General features: G+C 41.6%; 1 protein-coding gene across 1 annotated transcript in view; it reads right to left on the minus strand.

The window, feature by feature from the left end:
- LOC111187753 (A disintegrin and metalloproteinase with thrombospondin motifs 12) overlaps positions 1 to 22,528 on the minus strand; it is a 76,758-nt gene extending 54,230 nt beyond the window's left edge. Inside the window, exons 1-3 of the mRNA XM_089908552.1 lie at positions 22,408 to 22,528; positions 15,528 to 15,772; positions 13,710 to 13,848 (exon numbers count right to left, since the gene is read on the minus strand). Coding sequence (XP_089764678.1) covers positions 13,710 to 13,848; positions 15,528 to 15,772; positions 22,408 to 22,528 — 505 coding nt within the window. The remainder of the gene's footprint in view (positions 1 to 13,709; positions 13,849 to 15,527; positions 15,773 to 22,407) is intronic.
- Between the last annotated feature and the right edge of the window lie 1,782 nt (positions 22,529 to 24,310).

Here is a 24,310-nt window from a genome sequence, read left to right on the forward strand (position 1 = left end):
TACATAATGATCAAGGGATCAATTCAAGAAGAAAATATAACAACTGTAAATATTTATGTACCCAACAGAGGAGCACCTGAATACATAAGGTAAACACTAACAGCTATAAAAGGGGAAATCAACAGTAACACATGCATAGTAGGGGAATTTAACACCTCACTTTCGCCAATGGAGGGATCATCCAAAATGAAAATAAATAAGGAAACACAAGCTTTAAATGATACATTAAACAAGATGGACTTAATTGATATTTATGGGACATTCCATCCAAAAACAACAGAATACACATTTTTCTCAAGTGCTCATGGAACATTCTCCAGGATAGATCATATCTTTGGTCACAAATAAAGCCTTGGTAAATTTAAGAAAACTGAAATTGTATCAGGTATCTTTTCTGACCACAATGCTATGAGACTAGATATCAATTACAGGAAAAAATCTGTAAAAAATACAAACACATGGAGGCTAAACAACACATTACTTAATAACCAAGAGATCAATGAAGAAATCAAAGAGGAAAACAAAAAATACCTAGAAACAAATGACAATGAAAACATGCTGACCCAAAACCTATGGGATGTAGCAAAAGCAGTTCTAAGAGGGAAGTTTATAGCAATACAATCCTACCTCAAGAAACAAGAAACAGCTCAAATAAACAACCTAACCTTACACCTAGAGCAATTAGAGAAAGAAGAACAAAAAAACCCCAAAGTTACCAGAAGGAAAGAAATCATAAAGATCAGATCAGAAATAAATGAAAAAGAAATGAAGGAAACAATAGCAAATACCAATAAAACTAAAAGCTGGTCCTTTGAGAAGATAAACAAAATTGATAAACCATTAGCCAGACTCATCAAGAAAAAAAGGGAGAAGACTCAAATCAATAGAATTAGAAATGAAAAAGGAGAAGTAACAACTGACACTGCAGAAATACAAAGGATCATGAGAGATTACTACAAACAACTCTATGCCAATAAAATGGACAACCTGGAAGAAATGGACAAATTCTTAGAAAAGCACAACCTTCCAAGACTGAACCAGGAAGAAACAGAAAATATAAACAGACCAATCACAAGCACTGAAATTGAGACTATGATTAAAAATCTTCCAACAAACAAAAGCCCAGGACCAGATGGCTTCACAGGCGAATTCTATCAAACATTTAGAGAAGAGCTAACACCTATCCTTCTCAAACTCTTCCAAAATATAGCAGAGGGAGGAACACTCCCAAACTCATTCTACGAGGCCACCATCACCACGATACCAAAACCAAACAAAGATACCACAAGAAAGAAAACTACAGGCCAATATCTCTGATGAACATAAATGCAAAAATCCTCAATAAAATACCAGCAAACAGAATCCAACAGCACATTAAAATGATCATACACCATGATCAAGTGGGGTTTCTCCCAGGAATGCAAGGATTCTTCAATATATGAAAATCAATCAATGTGATAAACTATATTAACAAATTGAAGGAGAAAAAACATATGATCATCTCAATAGATGCAGAAAAAGCTTTCAACAAAATTCAACGCCCATTTATGCTAAATACCCTCCAGAAAGTAGGCATAGAGGGAACTTACCTCAACACAATAAAGGCCATATACGACAAACCCATAGCCAACATTGTTCTCAATGGTGAAAAAATGAAACTATTTCCTCTAAGATCAGGAACAAGACAAGGTTGTCCACTCTCACCACTATTATTCAACATAGTTTTGGAAGTTTTAGCCACAGCAGTCAGAGAAGAAAAAGAAATAAAAGGAATCCAAATTGGAAAAGAAGAAATAAAACTGTCACTGCTTGCAGATGACATGATACTATACATAAAGAATCCTGGGCTTCCCTGGTGGCACTGTAGTTGAGAGTCCGCCTGCTGGTGCAGGGGACGTGGGTTCGTGCCCTGGTCCAGGAAGATCCCACATGCCGTGAATCGGCTGGGCCCATGAGCCATGGCCGCTGAGCCTGCGCGTCCAGAGCCTGTGCTCTGTAATGGAGAAGCCACAGCAGTGAGAGGCCCGCGTACCGCAAAAAAAAAAAAAAAAAAAAAAAAAGAATCCTAAAGATGCTACCAGAAAACTACTTGAGCTAATCAATGGATTTGGTAAAGTAGCAGGAGACAAAAATTAATTCACAGAAATCTCTTGCATCCCTATACACTACTGATGAAAAATCTGAAAGAGAAATTAAGGAAACACTCCCATTTACCACTGCAACAAAAAGAATAAAATACCTAGGAATAAACCTACCTAAGGAGACAAAAGACCTGTATGCAGAAAACTATTAGACACTGATGAAAGAATTTAAAGATAATACAAACAGATGGAGAGATATACCATGTTCTTGGATTGGAAGAATCAAAATTGTGAAAATGACTATACTACCCAAAGCAATCTATGGATTCAATGCAATCCCTATCAAATGACCAATGACATTTTTCAGAGAACTAGAACAAAAAGTTTCACAATTTATATGGAGACACAAAAGACCCCGAATAGCAAAGCAATCTTGAGAAAGAAAAACTAAGCTGCAGAAATCAGGCTCCTGGACTTCAAACTATACTACAAAGCTACAGTAATAAAGACAGTATGGTACTGGCACAAAAACAGAAATATAGATCAATGGAACAGGATAGAAAGCCCAGAGATAACCCCACACACATATGTTTACCTTATTTTTGATAAAGGAGGCAAGAATATACAATGCAGAAAAGACAGCCTCTTCAATAAGTGGTGCTGCGAAAACTGGAGAGCTACATATAAAAGAATGAAATTAGAACACTCCCTAACACCATACACAAAAATAAACTCTAAATGGATTAAAGACCTAAATGAAGGCCAGACACTATAAAACTCTTAGAGGAAAACATAGGCAGAACACTCTATGACATAAATCACAGCAAGCTCCTTTTTGACCCACCTCCTAGAGAAATGGAAATAAAAACAAAAATAAACAAATGGGACCTAATGAAACTTAAAAGCTTTTGCACAGCAAAGGAAACCATAAACAAGACAAAAAGACAGCCCTCAGAATGGGAGAAAATATTTGCAAATGTAGCAACTGACAAAGGATTAATTTCCAAAATTTACAAGCAGCTCATGCAGCTCAATATCAAGAAAACAAATAACCCAACCCAAAAATGGGCAGAAGACCAAAATAGACATTTCTCCAAAGAAGATATACAGATTGCCAACAAACACATTAAAGGATGCTCAACATCACTAATTATTAGAGAAATGGAAGTCAAAACTACAATGAGGTACCACCTCACACCAGTCAGAATGGCCATCACTGGAAAATCTACAAACACTAAATGCTGGAGAGGGTGTGGAGAAAAGGGAACCCTCTTGCACTGCTGGTGGGAATGTAAATTGATACAGCCACTATGGAGAACAGTATGGAGGTTCCTTAAAAAACTAAAAATAGAACTACCATATGACCCAGCAATCCCACTACTGGGCATATACCCTGAGAAAACCATAATTCACAAAGAGTCATGTACCACAATGTTCACTGCTGCTCTAATTACAATAGCCAGGACATGGAAGCAACCTAAGTGTCCATCGACAGATGAATGGATAAAGAAGATGTGGCACATATATATAATGGAATATTACTCAGCCATAAAAAGAAATGAAATTGAGTTATTTGTAGTGAGGTGGATGGACCTAGAGACTGTCATACAGAGTGAAGTAAGTCAGAAAGAGAAAAATAAATATTGTATGCTAACACATATATATGGAATCTAAAAAAAAAAAAATGGTTCTAGAGGCATGACAGGAATAAAGACGGAGACGTAGAGAATGGACTTGAGGAGACAGGGAGGGGGAAGGGTAAGTTGGGATGAAGTGAGAGAGTGGCATGAATTTATATATACTACCAAATGTAAAATAGATAGCTAGTGGGAAGCAGCCGCATAGCACAGGGAGAGCAGCTCGGTGCTTTGTGACCCCCTAGAGCGGTGGGATAGGGAGGGAGGGAGGGAGACGCAAGAGAGAGGAGATATGGGGATATATGTATATGTAGAGCTGATTCAATTTGTTATAAAGCAGAGACTAACACACCACTGTAAAGCAATTATACTCCAATAAAGATGTTAAAAAAAAGAATTATCTTCATATACCCCTGAACCTGATCATCTCAAGTGGAAATTATATCTTGATATAAGAGCAAGTAAAGTTTCTTATGTCTAAAACCAAAACGAAATAAAACAGTTACATAGCTCATCGTATTCTCAATTCAATACTGAGATTGTAAAATAAAGGGAGCCTGTTATATGGTTAATTTAGTTCATATAAGATTTTCCTTGCTCAAAAATTCAAGTTAGGAAGGGTATAGAGAAAGCAAGTAAAGACAACTTATTGTAACCACCTACAGCAGAAAATGCAATATTTCCTACTATATCAAAATTTAAGATCAAAGGTACTCAAGCACTGAATATTTAATCACATCACCTGAAAGAGATTCACAGTACTGTATACCTGGTTTTTAAAATACTGACAAATACCAAGATCTCTTTTTATAACCACTTGAGTACAAGTTAAGCAGTATAAGTTAAATTTTACACTAGGACATAATCTATAATTCTCCTAAAATGGGATATAATATTGATTTTAATAATGTGAGATGATAAAAATTCTATGACTCAGTAGAGGGCACTGCCACAATTCCCTTACAATATACAGAAATAACATGTAACTTCATAGAAGATGGCAAGGGTAGGAACTGTATAACCATATATCTTGTTGACAAGTCCATCCTAAATCTACCAACTTTCAATTTCAGTTCCCACTAAATATTTACTTTGTATTTTCTGGCTCTTTGACCCCCTTCATCTCTGATTTCCTTGATCAATGAGTTCAGATCTATCCTTCATAATGAAGGCTCAGTCAAGAAGAACTTGAGTCCCATCACTGCAAGAGCTCAAACACATTGATTCTCTTATCCATTGCTGAAACCCATACTTCTCACAACATTGGTAAGACTCAAAGCCGATAGTTTTTTCCTCCCTGAAATCCCAATGAACTGATTACAGACATTGACTGTCATGGTCAGAAAGAAATTATATAAGAAATACGTAAGAAATGCTCAAACAGGAGCATCGCTGGTGCTTGAAGAATGCTTAATGGAACCAGGTAGGAGCCATTTTCAAAATTTACCACGATCAAGAAGTATTCTTTCCTGCTTATAACTCCTCTTCTGCAGCCACTGTGTACAAATCAGGCAAAGCACACACTTAAAGAAAGTCAGAGGCCTGCAACATCTCACAAAATTCACAGGGTTAACAAGAAAAGCAAACATTCAGCATTTTGCAGGGTACATTGAGCAAAGCAAGCCTTCAGAGAAACCAACTGAGAAATCCCCAGCAAGTGCACTGTTAGGGAACAAAACTAAGGCCCTGGAAACAGGGGAGGGACTAATCTCTGCTGGCTGCATGTGATAAAAGTGGGATGGGATGGAAGTAAGATGACCAGTAGAATAAGAGAATATTAGATTAGCCACCTTGGAAAGAATTCCGGTTAAAGGTTCCACATATAAGGAACTTGGAAGTTGCCACTCTGTTGTAATGACAAGTAAATAGGTGAACAGACTGAAAAATCAACAATGCTTCTTGGATATGAGAGAGGAAAGGGCACAGGGCAAACTGCTGCTCCCAAGACTGGAGAGACAGACGAGTGAATAGAGGGAGTCAGAACTTCCCAACTTTCCAGAGTAGAGACTCATAAGCTGACTATCACAGGAACCTGAATTTCGGCAACTTAATATCAGATACCAAACCGTGGATCCAGGATACCCCAAAACAGCAAGTATAATAAATGCCCCCCCAAAACCCCAAAAAACTACACCTAGGCATATCACTTTCAAATCACAGAAAATCAAAGACAAAGAAAAAGTCCTGAAAGAAGCCAGAGGGAAAAAACACCTTACCTACAGAGGCACAAAGAAAGAACTGCATGCGACTTCTCAGAACTCACGCAAGCAAGAAGAGAGCAGAGTGAAATATTTAAAGTGTTGAGAGAAAAAAACCCACCAACTTAGAATTCCACACCCTGTGAAATTACCATTCAAAAGTGAAGGAGAAATAATTTCTCAGACAAACAAAAACTGAAGGAATTCGTTGCCAATAGACCTGCAGGAAAGAAATGTTAAAAGAAATTCTTTAGAAAAAAGGAAAATATTAAAAATCAGAAACTTGGATCTATATAAAGAAAGGAAAAACACTAAAGAAGCAATAAATGAAGGTTATATAAAATCTTCCCTTTTTCCTATTCTGAGTTGATCTAACAGAAAACAGTTTGTTCAAAATAATAATATCAATAATGTATTCAATTATTTTGATTATGATGCTTATGTATATATAATATATATATATGTGTGTGTGTGTATGTGCTTAGGTACACATACAGAAATGAAATGAATGACAAAAATGATACAAGGGATGAGAGGCAGGAACCAGGATTATTTTGTTATTATAAGGTACTCATACTGCCTATAATTTTGTTATTATAAAGTACTCATAACACTGAAGTGGTACAGTGTTATCTGAAAGTGGATTTGGTTAGCTGCAAACATATATTGCAAACTCTAGGGCAATCACTAAAAAAAAAGCAGATTAGCTACTCTGGGCTAAGAGTTTCCATTAGTTTATTAGTGAAGTACAACTGGAAGGTTGTCAGGTCTCCACTGTGTATTACTTGTAGTTTATTTTATATATTTATGCATGTGGTAAACTATATAATCCTCATTCCATAGCATATGTTAAAATGCATCTCAATAAATCCTACTATTTTTATGAAGTCCTACATATTAAAAAAAATCCTCCAGGGCTTCCCTGATGGCACAGTGGTTGGGAGTCCGCCTGCCGATGCAGGGGACACGGGTTCGTGCCCCGGTCCGGGAAGATCCCACATGCCGCGGAGCGGCTGGGCCCGTGAGCCATGGCCGCTGAGCCTGCGCGTCCGGAGCCTGTGCTCCGCAACGGGAGAGGCCACAACAGTGAGAGGCCCGCGTCCCACACACACACACACACAAAATCCTCCAGATAATTTTAGAGATCAATATCTGGACTTGGTTGATCCTACCTGACAGTTACAGAGGACAAAGTCAGACGGATTAGCGCCGAGTGCGATTTTAAAAAGTCAAGGAAGTATCTGATTCTGATTTTCTGTCCTCTAAACATCACTATATGGTCACTCATCAGGATGACCATCAGGATGAAATATGTGCCCTTATTATTCTCACGCTTTATCAAGGATATGTGGACATATCTCAAATGCACGTGATTATTTTGAGCCTTACTAGGAATACTGTCAGACTCTGTAAGAACTAGTTTCAGTGATGTAAGTATCTGTTCTACATGTACTTATTTCTAATGAACATGATCTAGTTTCTAAGGCAGCTTAGAACAGTTCAAGCAATCTCCAGGAGCTTCGCATGGTCTTTGGAGTTTTCTTTTTTTTTCTTATAATTGGGGTATAGTTGTTTTATGATGTTGTGTTAGTTTCTACTGTACAGCGAAGTGGAGTTCCCTGTGCTATACAGCAGGTTCTCATTAGTTATCTATTTTATACATGTTAGTGTATATATGTCAGTGGGGTTTTCAGTATTTGCCTTTTCCTATCAGAATGTGACATTCCTTAAACAAAGGAACAATGACTACGCTCCAAAGAGAATTCAGCCAAGCAGGGTGACGTCCAGGATGGGGCAGGAGAAAATGTTCTCCCTTTTGTGCAAGCCATTGTTGTGCTTCTAGACCAAAAACACAGCACAGAGGAGACAACAGAGCACACAACTGGCAAAGGTCACATTCAGAAGTGATGATAGTCTGACAGTAGTGCCATTGCTGTAAGTTTTATAAGACACATGGGAATTCTGGTTAGAATATATTACAACTGACAGATTCCTGCAGTACTAGGGTTGCCATGGGGCAAAACTATGATTTTTAGGAAAGTGATCTTGAGGTTTTGTCAAAATATTTTTTTTGTTTAATAAGGAGTCCTGAAGCTTCCTATTGAGACCAGCATCTGTGTCAAGCCATTTCTGCAGCTGTTCCTTCACAGATAATCCATTGGCTGCACTTTCATGGTTGATCTTTGGATGGGTGACTGGGGTAAATTTTCTTCAACAAGCCTCTTGTAATGAATGGTAGCACTTGCTATTCCATTCCCTTCCAACCTTTCCCAAGGGACAGCTAGTCCTAAATTCTCCCAGAGTCACCCCAAAGTCATGCCCCACAGATAAGGCAGGAGTGAAAGCAAATATGGTGGAGAGGACAGAAGAACGAACACTAGTGGAGAGGGAGGCCCGTTGCTGGTATACTCTGAGCCCTCTTTGCCTTGGAAAAGCGGGCTGTGGAAAATAAGTGGGCTGGCTTTGATGACAGTTAGCTAAATTTATAAAATACTCTTGCCAATTTTTCATATGGATTTCTGCTCTTGAACAAAGATGATAAAAATGTTTAAATAGTCAAACTAAGGAAATAACATCTTGGTGAATTTTTTTTGAATCATAAATTTTATTTTATTTTAAATAACTTTAACTACCTCAGCTGTTAATAAAATAAAAGCAGAAAGAACAGGCTGCCTTTTTTCCAGATTTAATCACAAAATTGTGTCTACAATAATCGACATAACTCGCTTCTTGTCCTTCACCCATCTCATCAAAAATTATTGCATTTTCCCTCAAATTGTAATTTTTGGATTCTTCTGTAAATATACTCATTTTGTCCTCATTCCTGAAGGCATCTTCATTTAAATCCATGCTTTAAAAAAGGAGAAGGGGTGCATATGTGGAGGCAAAATATTCTCTTGAAGCAAACAGATACAAAGTTGCTAGAAGAAGCTGATTGTAAACACAAGCTGCCTGGTTGGGAAGGGGAGGGCTGTTGACTTAGAGACGTGTGACAGCCTTGGGTGGACGGGCACAGGCAAAGCCCCACCGGGCCCTTCTTCTTTGGCAGGGTCAGGACTGAGCCAGCGGAGGCAGAGCTTCATCTTCCCCTTGGAACTCATTGTTTTGATTCTCCTCCAAAAGCCTTCATCTAGATAAGAAGCCAATGACTGATTACATCTTTTTTTTTTTTTTTTTTTTTTTGCGGTACGTGAGCCTCTCACTGTTGTGGCCTCTCCCGTTGCGGAGCACAGGCTCCGGATGTGCAGGCTCAGCGGCCATGGCTCACGGGCCCAGCCGCTCCGCGGCATGTGGTATCTTCCTGGACCGGGGCACAAACCCATGTCCCCTGCATCGGAGGTGGACTCTGAACCACTGCGCCACCAGGGAAGCCCCATCTTCTTGAATTTATACGTACGCAGCTCTTTGCTCCAAATGCACAATGTAAATTATAAATTATAAAAGATATTAAATTATAACTATATAAAAAGGGAAGACCAAAATGTCACAATGCTTAAATGTAGGTAAACATCCCAGCAAAAGGGTGAGCAGGACTTAGGTGAAGGGTTTGCCGGGCTCTCAGCCAGAAGCTGTTGGTGGGTGGTGGCCATGTGCGCAGCCCCCATGAAATATGAGGGCTTTAACTGCTCCGCCTGAGATGGGAAGGAGACCACCATCACCACAAACTTCTTAGAGCCTTAACTCTTGATGACTTTCAGGCCTAGGAAGGTTGCAAAGTAAGGACTCAGCTTCTCAATCTGCCAGACTGGCTCTGTGATAATTCCTAATGTATTTTCAATGTTACTAGGAGAGGCAATTTTGAAGCACCTTAGCAAGTCCTGTCCTGAAATGAGGTCCCATGGTGTGGTCATGAAAAAACTGCAAAAACTAGAAAGAGTGGGTGCACACAGAGAGAAAAAGGGAGGAAAGGGACAGGAAAGAGAAAAATAAAAGAAACTAAAAGGAAATCACGCTCAAATCAGGCCTGTAAATTACTATTCCAAAATCCATAAAGAAATATAATACCAAGAAAGACAACAAAATAATTACAACAGGAGTTCACTCTGGATAAAATAAGTTTGTTAGGACAGTGCTATGGAATGAATGTGTCCCCTTAAAATTCATATGTTGAAGCCCTAACCCCCCAGTGTCATGGTATTTGGAGGTGGCACATTTGGGAGGTAATTACGTCGTGAAGGTAAGGTCCTCATGACGGAACTGATGCCTTTATAAAAAGAAAAAGACCCATGAGATGCGAGGATACAGAGAGAGGGTAGCCATCTACAAGCCAGGAAGAAGATTCTCACTAAGAACCGAATCTTCCAGCACCTTGATCTTGGACTTCCCAGCCTCCAGAACTGTGAGAAATACATGTTTGTCGTTGAAGCTACCCAGCCTATGGTATTTTGTGATAGCAGCCAAACTGACAAAGGTAGGCAGTCTGACCTACTTTTTAAAATAAGCATGTTACTTACTGCCTTTGGGCATTTTCACCTGGAAATCTCATAGGCACTTTAATTGAACTCATATAATCATAAACTCCTCTTGGGATCTGTTTCTTGTCACATGTTCCCTGTTTCAGTGAGTGACAGTACCATTTAGCCAGTTATGTGAAGGAGAACACGGGGGGGGGGTCACCCTTCAACCCTTCCTCATGCACAAACCACTCTCTATCAAAAGATAACTGGAATCAACCATTAAGTTCAGTCTGGTACAGCTCCTAAATATGTCCACATTTTCATGGTTTTTCCATCTGTACCACCTTAGCTTTAGTTCAAGCCACTATTATTACTGTCCTAGACCACTGCCAAGATCTTCTATCTCTTTTCCTTCCCTTCCAGTGTTTCTCCCACATGGAAATAAAACATTGACCCTAGTTAACTCCGGGGGAAAAGGAAAGGGAGTGGAGTTAGGCAGTGCTCTTCAAGTGTATTTGTGCAACTTCTTACTCTTTAAAAATGAAGATTGAAACAAACATGACATAATAAGATCTGATGAAGTTGAGTGGTTGATTTACAGGAATTTGTTATTGCATCCTCCTCTTTGCTGGGGCCTCTGTAATATTTTCCCGTGAAAAAGTGTAAAACTAGAATAACATGATAACAAAATAAAATAAAGTAAAATAAAATAAAATGATTGCTACTACCTGTTTGTAACCTTGGGAATCAATGGGAATCAACTGATGGGAATCAACGTGGTAATAAGTTTCTTAACATTTGGTATAAGTATGTTACTTTTTGAACCTAGAAATTCCATCTACAAATTAAAATTTAATGAGATCATTCTTTACACGGGCCCAAAGATGCTCATCAGAGGATGATCAATAAGGAACCGGCTAAGGGAATTTTGTTTTGTCTTGCCAGTGAAATATAATGTATCCACAAAAATGATAGCTATGGAGACTGAATAACACATGGAATGGTACCCACGTTATGATGTTAAGTGAAAACATGTGTATATGTATATAAATACATCCATATGCACACAACTATATACATCTATGATGAGAGAAAAGAATATTGAAAGGCAATAAAGCAAAGTACCAAAGTGCATGTATGTTAGGGTGGTGACTTCAATTTTTCAGTAACATATTTAACTTAGTTTTATAATATAGAAAGTTTTAACTTAAAGGAAATAAAAATACATCATTGAATGATTCAGTGTTTCGGGCAGTCTTCCATCTTTATATTTAGCGGTGGGTGTCTTATGTGAATATTAACATTTCATTCTCTATGTCTGAGAGCGTGAAGGTAGATATGCTGTCATCTTTCTCTGCCAGAATTAAGAGAGCTCACTGCCACTCCAATAGATAGCACGGCTGAAATTCAAGTAAGCACATGGGCACTATGATAGCTTCTGTTAAGGTTTAATAACCAGAGTGACATTTGCCCAAGTCAGGCAGAGATGCTCCTGAAGGATCAGGTTGTATCAAAGCCAAACGCCCGCTGTTTGGTAAGGCTGTTTCATTTCCTTGCTAAATACGAATATATCTTTATGATCACTGCACAAATCAGCCATTTATATTGTATTTCCCACGCTCTGAAATACTACACAAGCAATGCAAAGGGTCCGGCCCATGCTGAAATAGAAGGGGGTGTAGGGTGAATAATCTCGTGTTTCTCTGAGAAGGCCCTGCTCAGGCAGGACTGGCTGAGTTTCTCTCCGTGGTGTCCTGGAATAAATGATTTAAACTTAAAGCTTAAACCTGTATGTCACTGCAAAAAAGAGAACAAAAGGGATGCAAAATCGTAAAAGTATTTGTGAACTACAGTCCCGATGACCTCATTTTCCTCCCAACTTCTCCTCAGGGAAATATTTTTCACCTACTTATTTTCTGCTTAAATTGCTTTTGCTTCTCAGCAAAAAGATCCCAGCCCTCCTGGGCAGCAGTGGGAAGAGCAGGGCTGACTCTTACTGATGCCCTTTACGGCTGCTGCCAGATTTGACCTAGACAGATTTCCAGAGGTTCAGGATTTTCAAGATGTCACACAGTTTGAAATGAACATAGGATTCCTGTGATTTCTAAAAGGGAGCTGTTGGTTTTCTATACTGAAGGAGGGAAAGAAAGAAATCAGTAATACGAAAATTGTTCACAAGGCTGATGGGCCACGACTCAATGTCTGTCCCTGGATCTCTTTCCACGGCTACTTCCTGGGGGGTGGGGGTGGGCGGGTGGAAGGAGCAAGTGAACAAATGGAGCAAAGTACATGAGAGGGAAGCCAGGGAGGTGGAGGCTGTGCTCTCCTGACCCCTTCTCTCCATCACTTTGATTCCCTTTGCTACATTGCTGATTCTGGCACTTCAGCCAATAGCTGTCCTAGTTTTATAGGCAGCAGTAACAATAGAGGCAGAAAGTTCCCGAACAGACTTGGACAGGATCCAAAAGGAGAAAGAGAGGCCGAGTCTACTATTAAAGCCCCCAAATGAGTGAAGAGCCCCAAGTACCAGAACAGCCCTGACTCCTGCCCCCAGAGGCCCCAGAAATGTTCATCTAGCACTGCAGCCACAAGAGTCCGCACTCTACAAGCACATACTCCTTTACAGTTCCCAGCCTCTCTCTGCAGTTGGATTGTGCCCGCAGGGCTGAGGCCAACCAATGAAACATGAGCAGAAGTGGTTGGCGTCACTCCAGGCCAAGGCCGTTATTAAGGGCCAGTCAGCCTCTTCAATTTCTCCCTTCCCCTGTGGGGCAATTTCAGATGTCTCAGCTACAAGACGAAGCAGGGCCATCTAATCTGTGCCAGATTTAGACTGGGTTAAAAATAAACCTTCATTGTGGTCTTAAGATTTTGTTTTCTTTGTTACCATAGCAGAACTTGTCCCATCCTGACACACTTGACAGCAAAGGAACCTCTCCAGTGCTTGATTTATGAGAGAAAACTGTTTTTCTTGTAGCTATGAAAAACTGGTAAATTGGAGACAGAAGAACACTGGGCTAGGAATTAGGAGAGACAGTTATGGTCTGGATTTGGCCGTGATTTAAAGGATACCTCTGGTGGGTGGTTTGACTTCTGTGGTCTTCAGGTCCTCAACCAGAGAAGTTATAAACCTTTCTGGTCTGCTTTTTTTAAAAAGACATGTAACCCTTTCTGCAAACAAAACCTTTCACGAAGCACAGCATGTAAAACTGATAAAAGAAAAAGGGCCTCTTTCCTTAGACCATGACCAACACATTTACTCCCCATAGAGGCCCCTGGGCCATCTTTGTGGAACCCTGCAGACCTAGGGGCGAGAGTGCAAACTGCTGGCTTAAACTTCCTCCATGGCCTATTCTGAAGCTGACGTGGATTCATAGAGAGAGGAGCTGTTCTCACCCGTCCCACACGTTACACTGCACTCTGTCCAGCGGCCATACTGCCAGAAATACACCAGCTTTTCCACGTCATTGTCAAGGCCATCTTTCCGGATTGTGTACTCATACTTGATGCCAGGGTTAGTCACCTGGAACAGAAGCTAAAGGACAAGAGCGGGGTCATGTCAAAGTCTGTTGTGACTTTATACCGCAAACCACAGTCATATAAAAATATTGTACAATGTCCATCATCTTAAAGTAGTCATGGAGGTGTGCACTGGAATACATACCATTACAGAAATACCTCTACTTCCACCTGCATGTCTACATATGTCTATAGTTAATCTGCTCCTATTCTATTATTGCTTGACTGAATTCTCATGGGTATTCATGGGAGGCCTAATCATACGGGAATTACTCTGAGGGAATGACCAGAGTGCCCTTTCCAACAATAGGCTGGTAAGTCACCTTGTGCCCTTGCGTACGTACTAACTTTGTGGTTATGGGTAAGTTACTTAATCTCTTTGTGCCTTACTTTCCCCATCTACAAAGTGAGGATAATCACAGCATGAGTAATAGGGTGCTTTTAAGGGTTAAACAAACGAAAGTAATGTGACTAGATATGATTAGATCGGTGTTGGCATATAGCTAGCACTCAGTAAACAGTAACTTTTGTTGCCGTTGTTGCTGCTTTATGGTGCCCTTCTCTAGCTCTCAGGCTGATTAGTTTTCTTAAAAGCATATAGTTCTGGGATTAAAATGGTCATGGGTTTTAGCCGAGGCATAAAATTGGAGACAGAATTTGGGACCCTCCCCTCACTTCCCTCTCATGCAGGCAATCTACTTACCACATGTTTGAAATGGATTAATTTCACACTTAGAGGTGGTAGACTGGTTGCTCCATGGGGCGGGCCTATAAGATGTAAGGTCTCCTGACATTTACGGATCATAGCTGTCAAGCATTGACCTCCAGCTTCTGTGAATGCTCTGATCTCTGGCTCTGAAATGACTTCCTTCTAACTGCTGAATTATAGCTAGATGTGACTGTCTTGGGCCATCCATCAGCCCCAACCTGCCTTGCTCTGCTGCTATAATTACCCCGCTCCTTTTCTACAGTTCTTTGCTAGTATGAAAGACAAATCACTTGTGCCTTTGAAGAGCACATGCTACATCTTTACCCCTCTCTTCTCCAGGAGTTTCACGAAGTCAAACCTTTTGCCTGAGGACAACCGCATGATAACATGTGAAAGAACCATGTCAGTTCATCACCACTGCTGGAAAGCTGTTTGGAAACTCATGCCAGGCTGACATAGACTGGTAGCATCCCTTTTATACCTGAGGAACACACACTCTGAAATAAATAGCCTGTCAACTATACTGAAAACTAAATTCAACAGATGATTTTAGGGCCCGTGGCATTTCATCACAAGGGTTTTGCCAATTTTAGGCAATAAAGGATTAGCAGCATAAACTAATATCTCACTTCCCTCCCTGTTCCTTGCTAAGAGAAGGTTTAAGGATTCTTTTTTTTTTTTTTTTTTTTTGTGGTACACGGGCCTCTCAGTGTTGTGGCCTCTCCCGTTGTGGAGCACAGGCTCCGGATGCACAGGCTCAGCGGCCATGGCTCACGGGACCAGCCGCTCCGCGGCATGTGGGATCTTCCCGGACCGGGGCACGAACCCGCGTCCCCTGCATCGGCAGGCAGACTCTCAACCACTGCGCCACCAGGGAAGCCCCTAAGGATTCTTAATGAATATCCCCTAGCAAACACCTTGGTAAAGAAAATTAGAAAGATCCTAACTAGTGCACACATCAGCAGTTTCCTTTGCTTCTGCGTTACCTGGATCCACACTGACTCATTGGTGGGACCTGTGGCCATCAGTTTCTCCAGGTCTCCTTTCCTGTCGTATTGAAAGACGGTCCCTGCCAGCTTGTAGTTCCCATTCCACTGGATAATAAATCCTCCATTGAGGTAATATTTTTCAGGGTCTTCACTCCTGATGGCCAGAAAGTTTCCAGCTCCCTCAACCTCCATTACCCGTATGTCCCTGGCTCCTTTTGGAATTATTCCGATGTCAACATAACCTAAGGAGAGAAGAGAGGCATGCAAGCTTAGCTGAACAAACACAGTCTGTTTCTGACTCATCATCCATCCCCTTCCCAGCATCTCCATCAGTTAGTGCCCTTGTCTTCCTGCTGGGTGGTTACTAGGACTGGCAGATGCACTAATTACGGGGAACTTTAAAAGCTTGGCCATGAGTAGAATTCTCAGGAGCCTTGTGACTCATTACGTAATCAGTTTCATGAGAGGAGAGGCGAAATAAATGCAGATTGAACTCTGAACCTTTTGTGGTTGATCCAGCATTTATTTTTCTGTGATTTTCTGTTGACAGTTCAAACTGTTACAGCCCCTAGCCAGCTTTCCATTAGCATTTCTGCTTCTGCATTTGTTGCTATCGGATTAATCTCCCTAAACATTGCAGTGGCTACATCCTTTTGCTCACCCTCATTGCCTGAAAATTAAAGACAGACTCTTAGAAGTAATTTAATCATAGCTTAAATTCATTAAGAGAATTCTGGAGGGAATCTTGGATTGATTGCCACCTGGCGCTCTTGAATACAGCTTGTGATGAGAAACTCAGCTCTGAGCACAGCTTTTTATATTGCTGGACAATTATATTCATTAGAAAGGGTTTTTTTCACATTTTTTCTTACGTTTTGATGAAACATAAACTTATGTTGTTCTCATGTGTTCTAATCCAACATTCTGAAAAAGCACAGAGGACATCTACTTAAAGACCATGATCAATTCTAGCTACAGTCTTATACTTGCTTATTGGTTGTTATGGTAGGAGACCTACTGGGGAGAAATGGAATGAACACATAATGGCTTCCTCTCTTTGCCAGGCTCTAGGCTAAATCCTTTATGCATTCATCCTGTTTATGCTTCAAAAGAACCGTCATCTCATAGCTGTGATAGAATGGAAAGACGCTGGGGCTGGCATTGGGCAAGGAGTACTGGGGCATGGGAGTCAGGCATCCAATTCTAGTTTCTACACTGCCACGAATGAGCTCCATGATGTCCATTGACTTATCTAACTTCTTTGAATGTCATCTGCACAATGAAGGACGTTGAATGAGATGAGAGCTTGAATGAGATGATGTCTGACATCCCTCCCAGCTAAATTTTCTCTGTTCCTTTACCTTTTCCATACAAAACTTGATTTTAAGACCTCGATCATTTTCCACTGGATATACACTAAGGTTTTTTTTGACTAACAAACACACCCTCATCTCTGTCACCTAAAAGTGCCCTGACTGCCCTCTTTCCCTCAGACATTAACATAGCATGGGATCCTAGGAGTTAAAACCCACGTCTGGCCAGCAGGAACGATTTACTCAGAAGCTGGGTACAGGCCACAACCTCAGCTCTATTTTTTCGAACTGGCAGCTCCCATCCAAAGGAGTGATGTATGGGGCCTGAAGTACTTGATTAAATTCCACTGGGCCCTCACACACTTGCCTGAGACAGCTCATTGAAACTATTAAGTTACAACTAGCTCAGGGAAAATATTTAATCACATGTAATTGAGGGTGATGCAATTGTTTAAAATGCCTTTGGAGCATTGCCCCTGCAGCATAGCAGAGCTTCTCATAGCAGAGCTCACGCATAAAGTCAACTAGCATTAAAGAATATGGCAACCACCATATGCCTTGTTTAAAAACAAACAAAAAACCAAGCCAAAACAAAAAACAGTGAGAACTAGATGAGGAAAAAACCCAAAAGAGTTTGCCTTTTATCTTCCACTTAAGAAAATCTAAAATTAGAAATATTTTGTGTAGATTCTGTCTTATCAAAAGGCGAAGTATATCAAATTTAAAATAAAAGCTTTCATTGAATATAATTGCTGCTTCCGAACAGTTTGTAGAAAGAAGATGTAAACGGAGGCAGATTTAGCCATGAGCAAAAGCAATACATATTTGTAATATATTTTTGCAAAAGAATACCTAAGAGGAACCCAAAAGATAAAATTGTGGTGTTTGGAGTCGAAAAGAACCATAACATAGCCACCAGACTCCTTTACACATGACAAAATAACCCACAATAGAGAGGAGTATAAAATGAAAAGTAAAAGTTTCCATTTCCCTCCACCCAGAGTCCTATGTCCCAAAGATAATTACAGTTAACAGTTTCTTGGATTCTCTTCCAAAACCTTTCTTTGCATGTATAAACACACATACACATACTTTTTTAAACAAGTGAGATCATACTATGTGAACTATTTTAACTATTGCTTTTTAAATTTAATATACCTTCCATATCTTTCCACATTTTTTTAGCATTTCAACAACTGCCAAAATGACATAAACCCATCTATTTAATAAGCCAACTGTTAATGGACGTTTAGGTGGAAGGGAATGACCATCAATCTCTTTATCTATAAAATGAGGAAACTGAGTTCCCAAGAGAGGAAGAAATCTATGCCATCACACGGCCACACACACACACGCACAACACACGCACACGCGCACACACACACACACACACACACACCTCTATAACCAGGCTTTGCTAACCAACTCCTAATACAGCATTTTTAATGAAAAAATGTGATTGGTAGAACAGAGATGAAAAAAAATCCCCTTGAATGTCTCATCCTCATGGGTCTTCTTTACAGAAATGAGAATCATATTAAAAAGTTTTAGGGGGTGAAGGGTTATTGAGACATTCATTCTATGTCAAGGTCAGATTTTCAGGGTTGGTAAGAATATCTCCAAAGTATTAAGAACGATGAATATATTCATTCAGTAAATCAGTTTTCTTCCATTTTCCTCAGTAAACACGATTCTTTTGCACCAGTGTTGGGGGGAGTGGAAAACATAATCTTGACCTCAAAGAAGGAGCCTCTAGGCCCATGGAGACCACCTGGAGAAACCATCCCATTACTTAGTCTTGAACACCTTGAGCTAAAAGAATATTCAGGGCCTTTGAGGATGGAGCAGAAGACTGGTCTCACTTCTGAAGACATATCATAAGAGTGACAATGGATTATTGGTGCTAATGTGCATCTTATTCAACTATTCTAAAAAAAGGATTTACCCACTGGCATATTTGGTTTCTAGTCTGTCACTTCAAATAAAAATGTGTTTATAAAGAGGTCATACTATTAATCCAGGCAATTTAACTACAACTACCAGCTTGTCTTTTTTTTTTACGATTTGTGCCGCTACCGTGTGGCAAGCAAGACAAGCCTCACTGCAGGCCAAGATGCCATGGTTTCTGTGAGGGGGCTCCTGGGAAAGACAGATCCATCTTCTGAAGCCTGGCTTGACAGCAGTGACACATTGCTGTCTGGTTCAGACCCAAAACTGCATTTGACCTGCTCACAAATCACAGTGAGGAAGAGCTACGTACAGATACATTCGCCAGGCAGATGTACTGAGAATTAAACTGCCCTGGATTTGGAGTTTTAGCCTCAAAATTATTTCAAAAGAGGGTTGTAAGGGGTCTGGAGTCTTGGAACACATTGTGAGCAACCATAATCCTCTTGCTGGAAACTAGTGGAGACATAGCAGAGGGAATAGACACCGACAGGGGCTTCCTGACCCTAAATGCTTCCTCACAGCCCTGAGCCCTGGAGGTCTTTCAGCTCTTTTGATGGGAAAACTCCCGTGTAAAGTGTCCAGTCACTCTCCCTACCCCTTCCAACTCAAGGTTTCCTGGACGCATGACATAGGACAGTCTCCAAGTAAGGTGGTATTTTGGTAAACATGGTTTCAAGAAAGCCATGTCCTCTCTTATCATTATGTCCTACCTTCTGCCTCTGATTCTGTCTCTGGAATGTTTTCTTATATGATTCTCATCCCCTTTACATGAACTTCTTTAGTCCAGGCCCTTATCTCCTGAACCTGGGTTAATGTTTGGGTTCCCAGCACTGGGCTCTCCTATTCTGGGCAACTTTGTATGTTGCTGGCAAACTAGTCTTTCTATGACACTGACCTCCTCAGGTCATTCACCCTCCCTAAAATCTTAGAAAGGTCCCTATTTTCTCTTGAATCTACAGCAAAGGAATTGAACCTTACGGAACAGCCTAGGAGCAACTCTGAGTCATGAAGTCGTATCATTTCTTCCTAAAAGGGTCTCATGTCCCACCGCCCAGACTTGTATAGACCCTACACCCACACTGCGGCCACAGCCCTCCAACCTGTGCTGTGAGTGTTCTTAATGGATTCCATTCGTTCATGATCATTTTCATTTTGTCACAGAGCCTAGGGAGCCGCAAGCAAAAGTCCAGAACATGCCTCATTATGGGATTAAGATGGTAATTTTAGCATAATTTGTAATTGTTGTCAATTCCTAACTCTATATGAATTTAATCTTTTGACCATAAAGATCAGTGGCAGAGTCTAGGGAGCTACAGCCGGAAGAACTAAGCACATAAACACACAGAATCAATAAGTAGATGGGATCCAGGTGGTCAGGTACACACATAATTCCAGGCAGCTGCTGCTTTTACTCCATTTCAGGGATCTCCTATTCTAAAGATATGGATACTGGCAGCAAGAGTTGAAAAACAGGGACATTGTGTCTTTCCTCTGCTTTTTAGATTATAGACTTTTTTTTTCAACATGCTGAATTGTAAAAGTGAAAAATTGTACGTGAGATATATCAGACAGTGGAAATTAAATTAACTTCTTGTGCCAAAAGACTTAAAATTACTATGTGCATCAAATCTACTCAATAGATATAAAAATGTAAAAATTACTATGTGCATCAAATCTACTCAATAGATATACAAACGTATCATTTAAAATATAAAATTAAAGGTGAATTTTATATGGTAACTGTTCTAGTTCCATAAAAAGATTTCAAACAAAAGTTGTGCACATTCTGGTTATGATTAAATAAAAGAGGTAGGAATCAAGGCTGGTGGTTTGGGCACTGAGTTAAGTGACACAATTAGTCGTAGGAGAGTCCCAGAATGCTCAGAGAATGTGGTCTCTTGTTCCCAGCATCAAAACAAAGCAGGCCAGTGTGAATAAGACCAGGACTTGATTCAGTGGTCAGAGGGCCTGGCATTGGTGAGGTCTAGAGAAGCCAATTAAGGCCAGAGGAGTCTAGAGTGGTAGTTTTAGGAAGTCAATGGATTAAGTCCAAATTTTGGTGATGTGTGCTAGGGAAAAATAGGTCATTTAATGACCACACCTGATACTCAGGGGCATACTCAGTAACTTCATCCCGGGTGTTAAGCAAGTCTAGAAGGGAGGTGCCCCACTATATCTGACTTCCACCCTAGGCATCACCCCAGCCCCAGTGTGGGATACTGCCCCATCCCCTCTGGCTCTACCTGGGTGGTGCCCCCTGGCCACCCTATTTCCAGTACCTCCATTCCTTGGAATTTAGAGAATTAACAACCAGATCCCCCCACCTCCCCAAAGCAGCGTGAAGCAATGGCTAGTGGGAGCTGGTGTGTATTCTCAACGCCTTCCCTCCTGGGCGGGAAAACTTTGGAAGCATAACTTCTACACTGGCTCCTATATAATAACTGGCTTAATGACACTCCCTTTCTGGCTGCCTCCCTTTCTCTGTTTCACTGCCTCCAATGCCCTACTGGTGTTTCCCAGGTTTCTCCGACCTCCATACAAACTAATGGTACCTGAATTCTTGTCTCAGGGTATCTCTTGGGGAGGAGGGGACGAGGGAGACTAAAGTAAGATGCTCTCAGTTGTCTTCATCATCTCCAGGCCTAACTTAGCCTCCTCCCAAGATGCCTTCAGCAACTGCTGGTGCCAAGGGATCATGGGAACTGTCTTTACTGAAGACAGTCTGCGGGGTCACAGCTGATTTGGGATGAAGATGGGCTCTCCATGCCCCGAGGATTATCAACAGCCCAAAGATGCACAAGGAAGAAACCTCGAAAAAGGTAATCATGGGAAAGGAATAGTGCGATGTGAGTAAGGAGGGCATGTTAGGTGGGAGAAGCCACCTGGAGAGCCTTAAGGCACCACTGGCTGGGACTCCCTTACAGGGAGGAACTGGGAATAAGAGCAAATTGAAGCAACCCTGCCTCGCCTCTCCTCTGGTCCTGAAGCTACACCCCAACTCTTCTGCCTTTAAACCCACTGTTGGCTTCTCTGCCCTCAGTTACAGAACCTGCTCCTAGGTCTGCACCCTCCTCAGCCAGCTCTTCATCCCTTCTCTCCCCCAGGTCTCGGTCCATTGGCCTTCAGCCCTGGATCCTCTCCAGCGATCACACTTTTTTTTTTTTTTTGCGGTACGTGGGCCTCTCACTGTTGTGGCCTCTTCCGTTGCAGAGCACAGGCTCTGGATGCGCAGGCTCAGCGGCCATGGCTCATGGGCCCAGCCGCTCTGCGGCACGTGGGATCTTCCCGGACCGGGGCACGAACCCGTGTCCCCTGCATCGGCAGGCTGACTCTCAACCACTGCGCCACCAGGGAAGCCCGGACCACACTCTTAAACCTGGTCCTGTGCACAGCCACTAAGCCATCTTAGATCCCTAGTGCAACGTGATGCTTCCTGTAATTGCTTAGCATTCAACCCCTTTCCTAAAACTGCCAAGGAACCTTTATCTCTTTGTAGTGAAGGCTATACCCATTTTGAATTCTGTGAAAGTCACAATCTGCTTAAAAAGAGTAACACTCCATCTTGACCTTCATTCTCAGTCCCCTGCCACCTCAATTATTTATGTGTTTATTACCAGATCCTTCTTTCTGTTGAAACACCTTCTTCACGGTCTGACAGGCTGAGCCATCCCCAAGGCACACACCACAGCGATCCTCCGTGGCGTTGGAATCGATCTCATAGTCACAGCCGACCATCTGCGGGGAAGAGAGGTTGAGGACGAATGACTCAGGCGGGAGAGGCCACACCTACCCTGGACTTTTGACTCCTCCTTCCCCCCACTTTGCTCTGGATGAGACTGTGGCGGGGGCAGATACAAGATAAATGTTTCCTCTTCCTGGTGGTGGCCAGAAGAATACCCAAAGCACCCACTGATGCTAAAGGAAATACTTGCTTTGAGGGGAAAGAGGTACACACTGAATGCATCTGCAATTTTCCCTGAGTGAGAAGCAGAATTGAACACACTTCCAAAAGTGGAACCATGAAAATGTCTTGGAATCATTGTCGGTGGAGCAGCAAAATCCCTTTCAGATGTGCAAACCTCATGCCCCCTCCTCTCTAATGAGATTCCCAGGGATGACGGAATGACTCCACCTATACTTAGTCGTTCATTCCCTTTACATTCCTCACTGGGGATATTCTCTCTGGTTCCTGTCTGAACTGGCAGCCCTGGGGGAAAACCTGGCTTCATGCTGAGACCATTCCAGTCCCGTGAGGGATGAGATCTCAGATCTGCAGGCCCATCAGCAGGTGCTTTGGAGCCTCCTATGACCCCAGCCCACCGCCTGTCACATGTAGCCGTATCCCAGCCATGCTGACCTCCTTCCCTCCAGCTGCAGAGGAGGAACCGCTCATTTCTCCCCTGAGCCAGGCCTAATCATGTCCTTGTGCTCTGGACCTGACCACTTCTCCGTGTTCTGTCCATTGGTCCTCCCAAGTCATCATCCTTCCCTCTCCACTGGTTCCTTCTCCTCCACCCCCCAATATGGCCAAGCCTTTCCCATCCAATTCCCATTCTGGAAAAGGAGAGTAATTAAACTTGGGGTGTTTGGTAGCATCAAATACCAGAGAATCGTTAACGCTCAGATGGAAAGTCATGGAAAACACGTGAACATCCACTGAAGTCTTTTGTTCCTTGCTCTCTTCTACGGCCTATATTCCTTAACCACATTTCAGTGGTAGAATAAAGAGGAAAGACTACACCATATTATATATTTTTTAAAATTTCTATTTATCTATTTATGTATTTATTTATTTATGGCTGTGTTGGGTCTTCGTTGCTGCGTGGAGGCTTTCTCTAGTTGCGGCAAGCAGGAGCTACTCTCCTTTGCAGTGTGCGGGCTTTTCACTGTGGTGGCTTCTCTTGTTGCGAAGCACGGGCTCTAGGCGCGTGGGCTTCAGTAGTTGTGGCGTGTGGGCTCAGCAGTTGTGGATCACGGGCTCTAGAGTTCAGGCTCAGTAGTTGTGCCACACGGGCTTAGTTGCTCTGCGGCATGTGGGATCTTTCCAGACCAGGGCTCGAACTTGTGTCCCCTGCATTGGCAGGTGGATCCTTAACCACTGTACTACCAGCAAAGTCCCTACACCATTTTATATTAATTGGATTTTTCTTTTCTGTTTGGGAAGAAGAGTTGTGCCCAGGTAGTTTTTTCTCTCTCAAAGATAATTTCCTTTCTTATTTTAAAGCCACCTCAGATCGACTGAAAGGAAGAACCATTTAGGTCTTTAAATACACCCTCCCTCCACCTTAATTCTAAACAGAGAATTAAGGCCCACAGACAAAAATAGCGCCTTTACTCAGGTTAACCATGTCTAACTTCCTTTAGATCCAAAGACGGTGCTACTTGACCCAGTTGGGAAAAATAAACTGCTAAGAGATTAAAAAAAACTAAACAACACTAATCACAATGGAAAAGAAAGAAATTGTCTGGATGTGTGCCTTCACTGGTTATAAGCAAAATGTCAACCCGTCACAAGTG

The sequence above is a fragment of the Delphinapterus leucas genome, chromosome 3, assembly GCF_059928025.1.
Source record: "Delphinapterus leucas isolate spDelLeu-1000000601 "Yukka" chromosome 3, BTC_Dleu_Yukka2, whole genome shotgun sequence".
Lineage (NCBI taxonomy): Eukaryota > Metazoa > Chordata > Mammalia > Artiodactyla > Monodontidae > Delphinapterus > Delphinapterus leucas.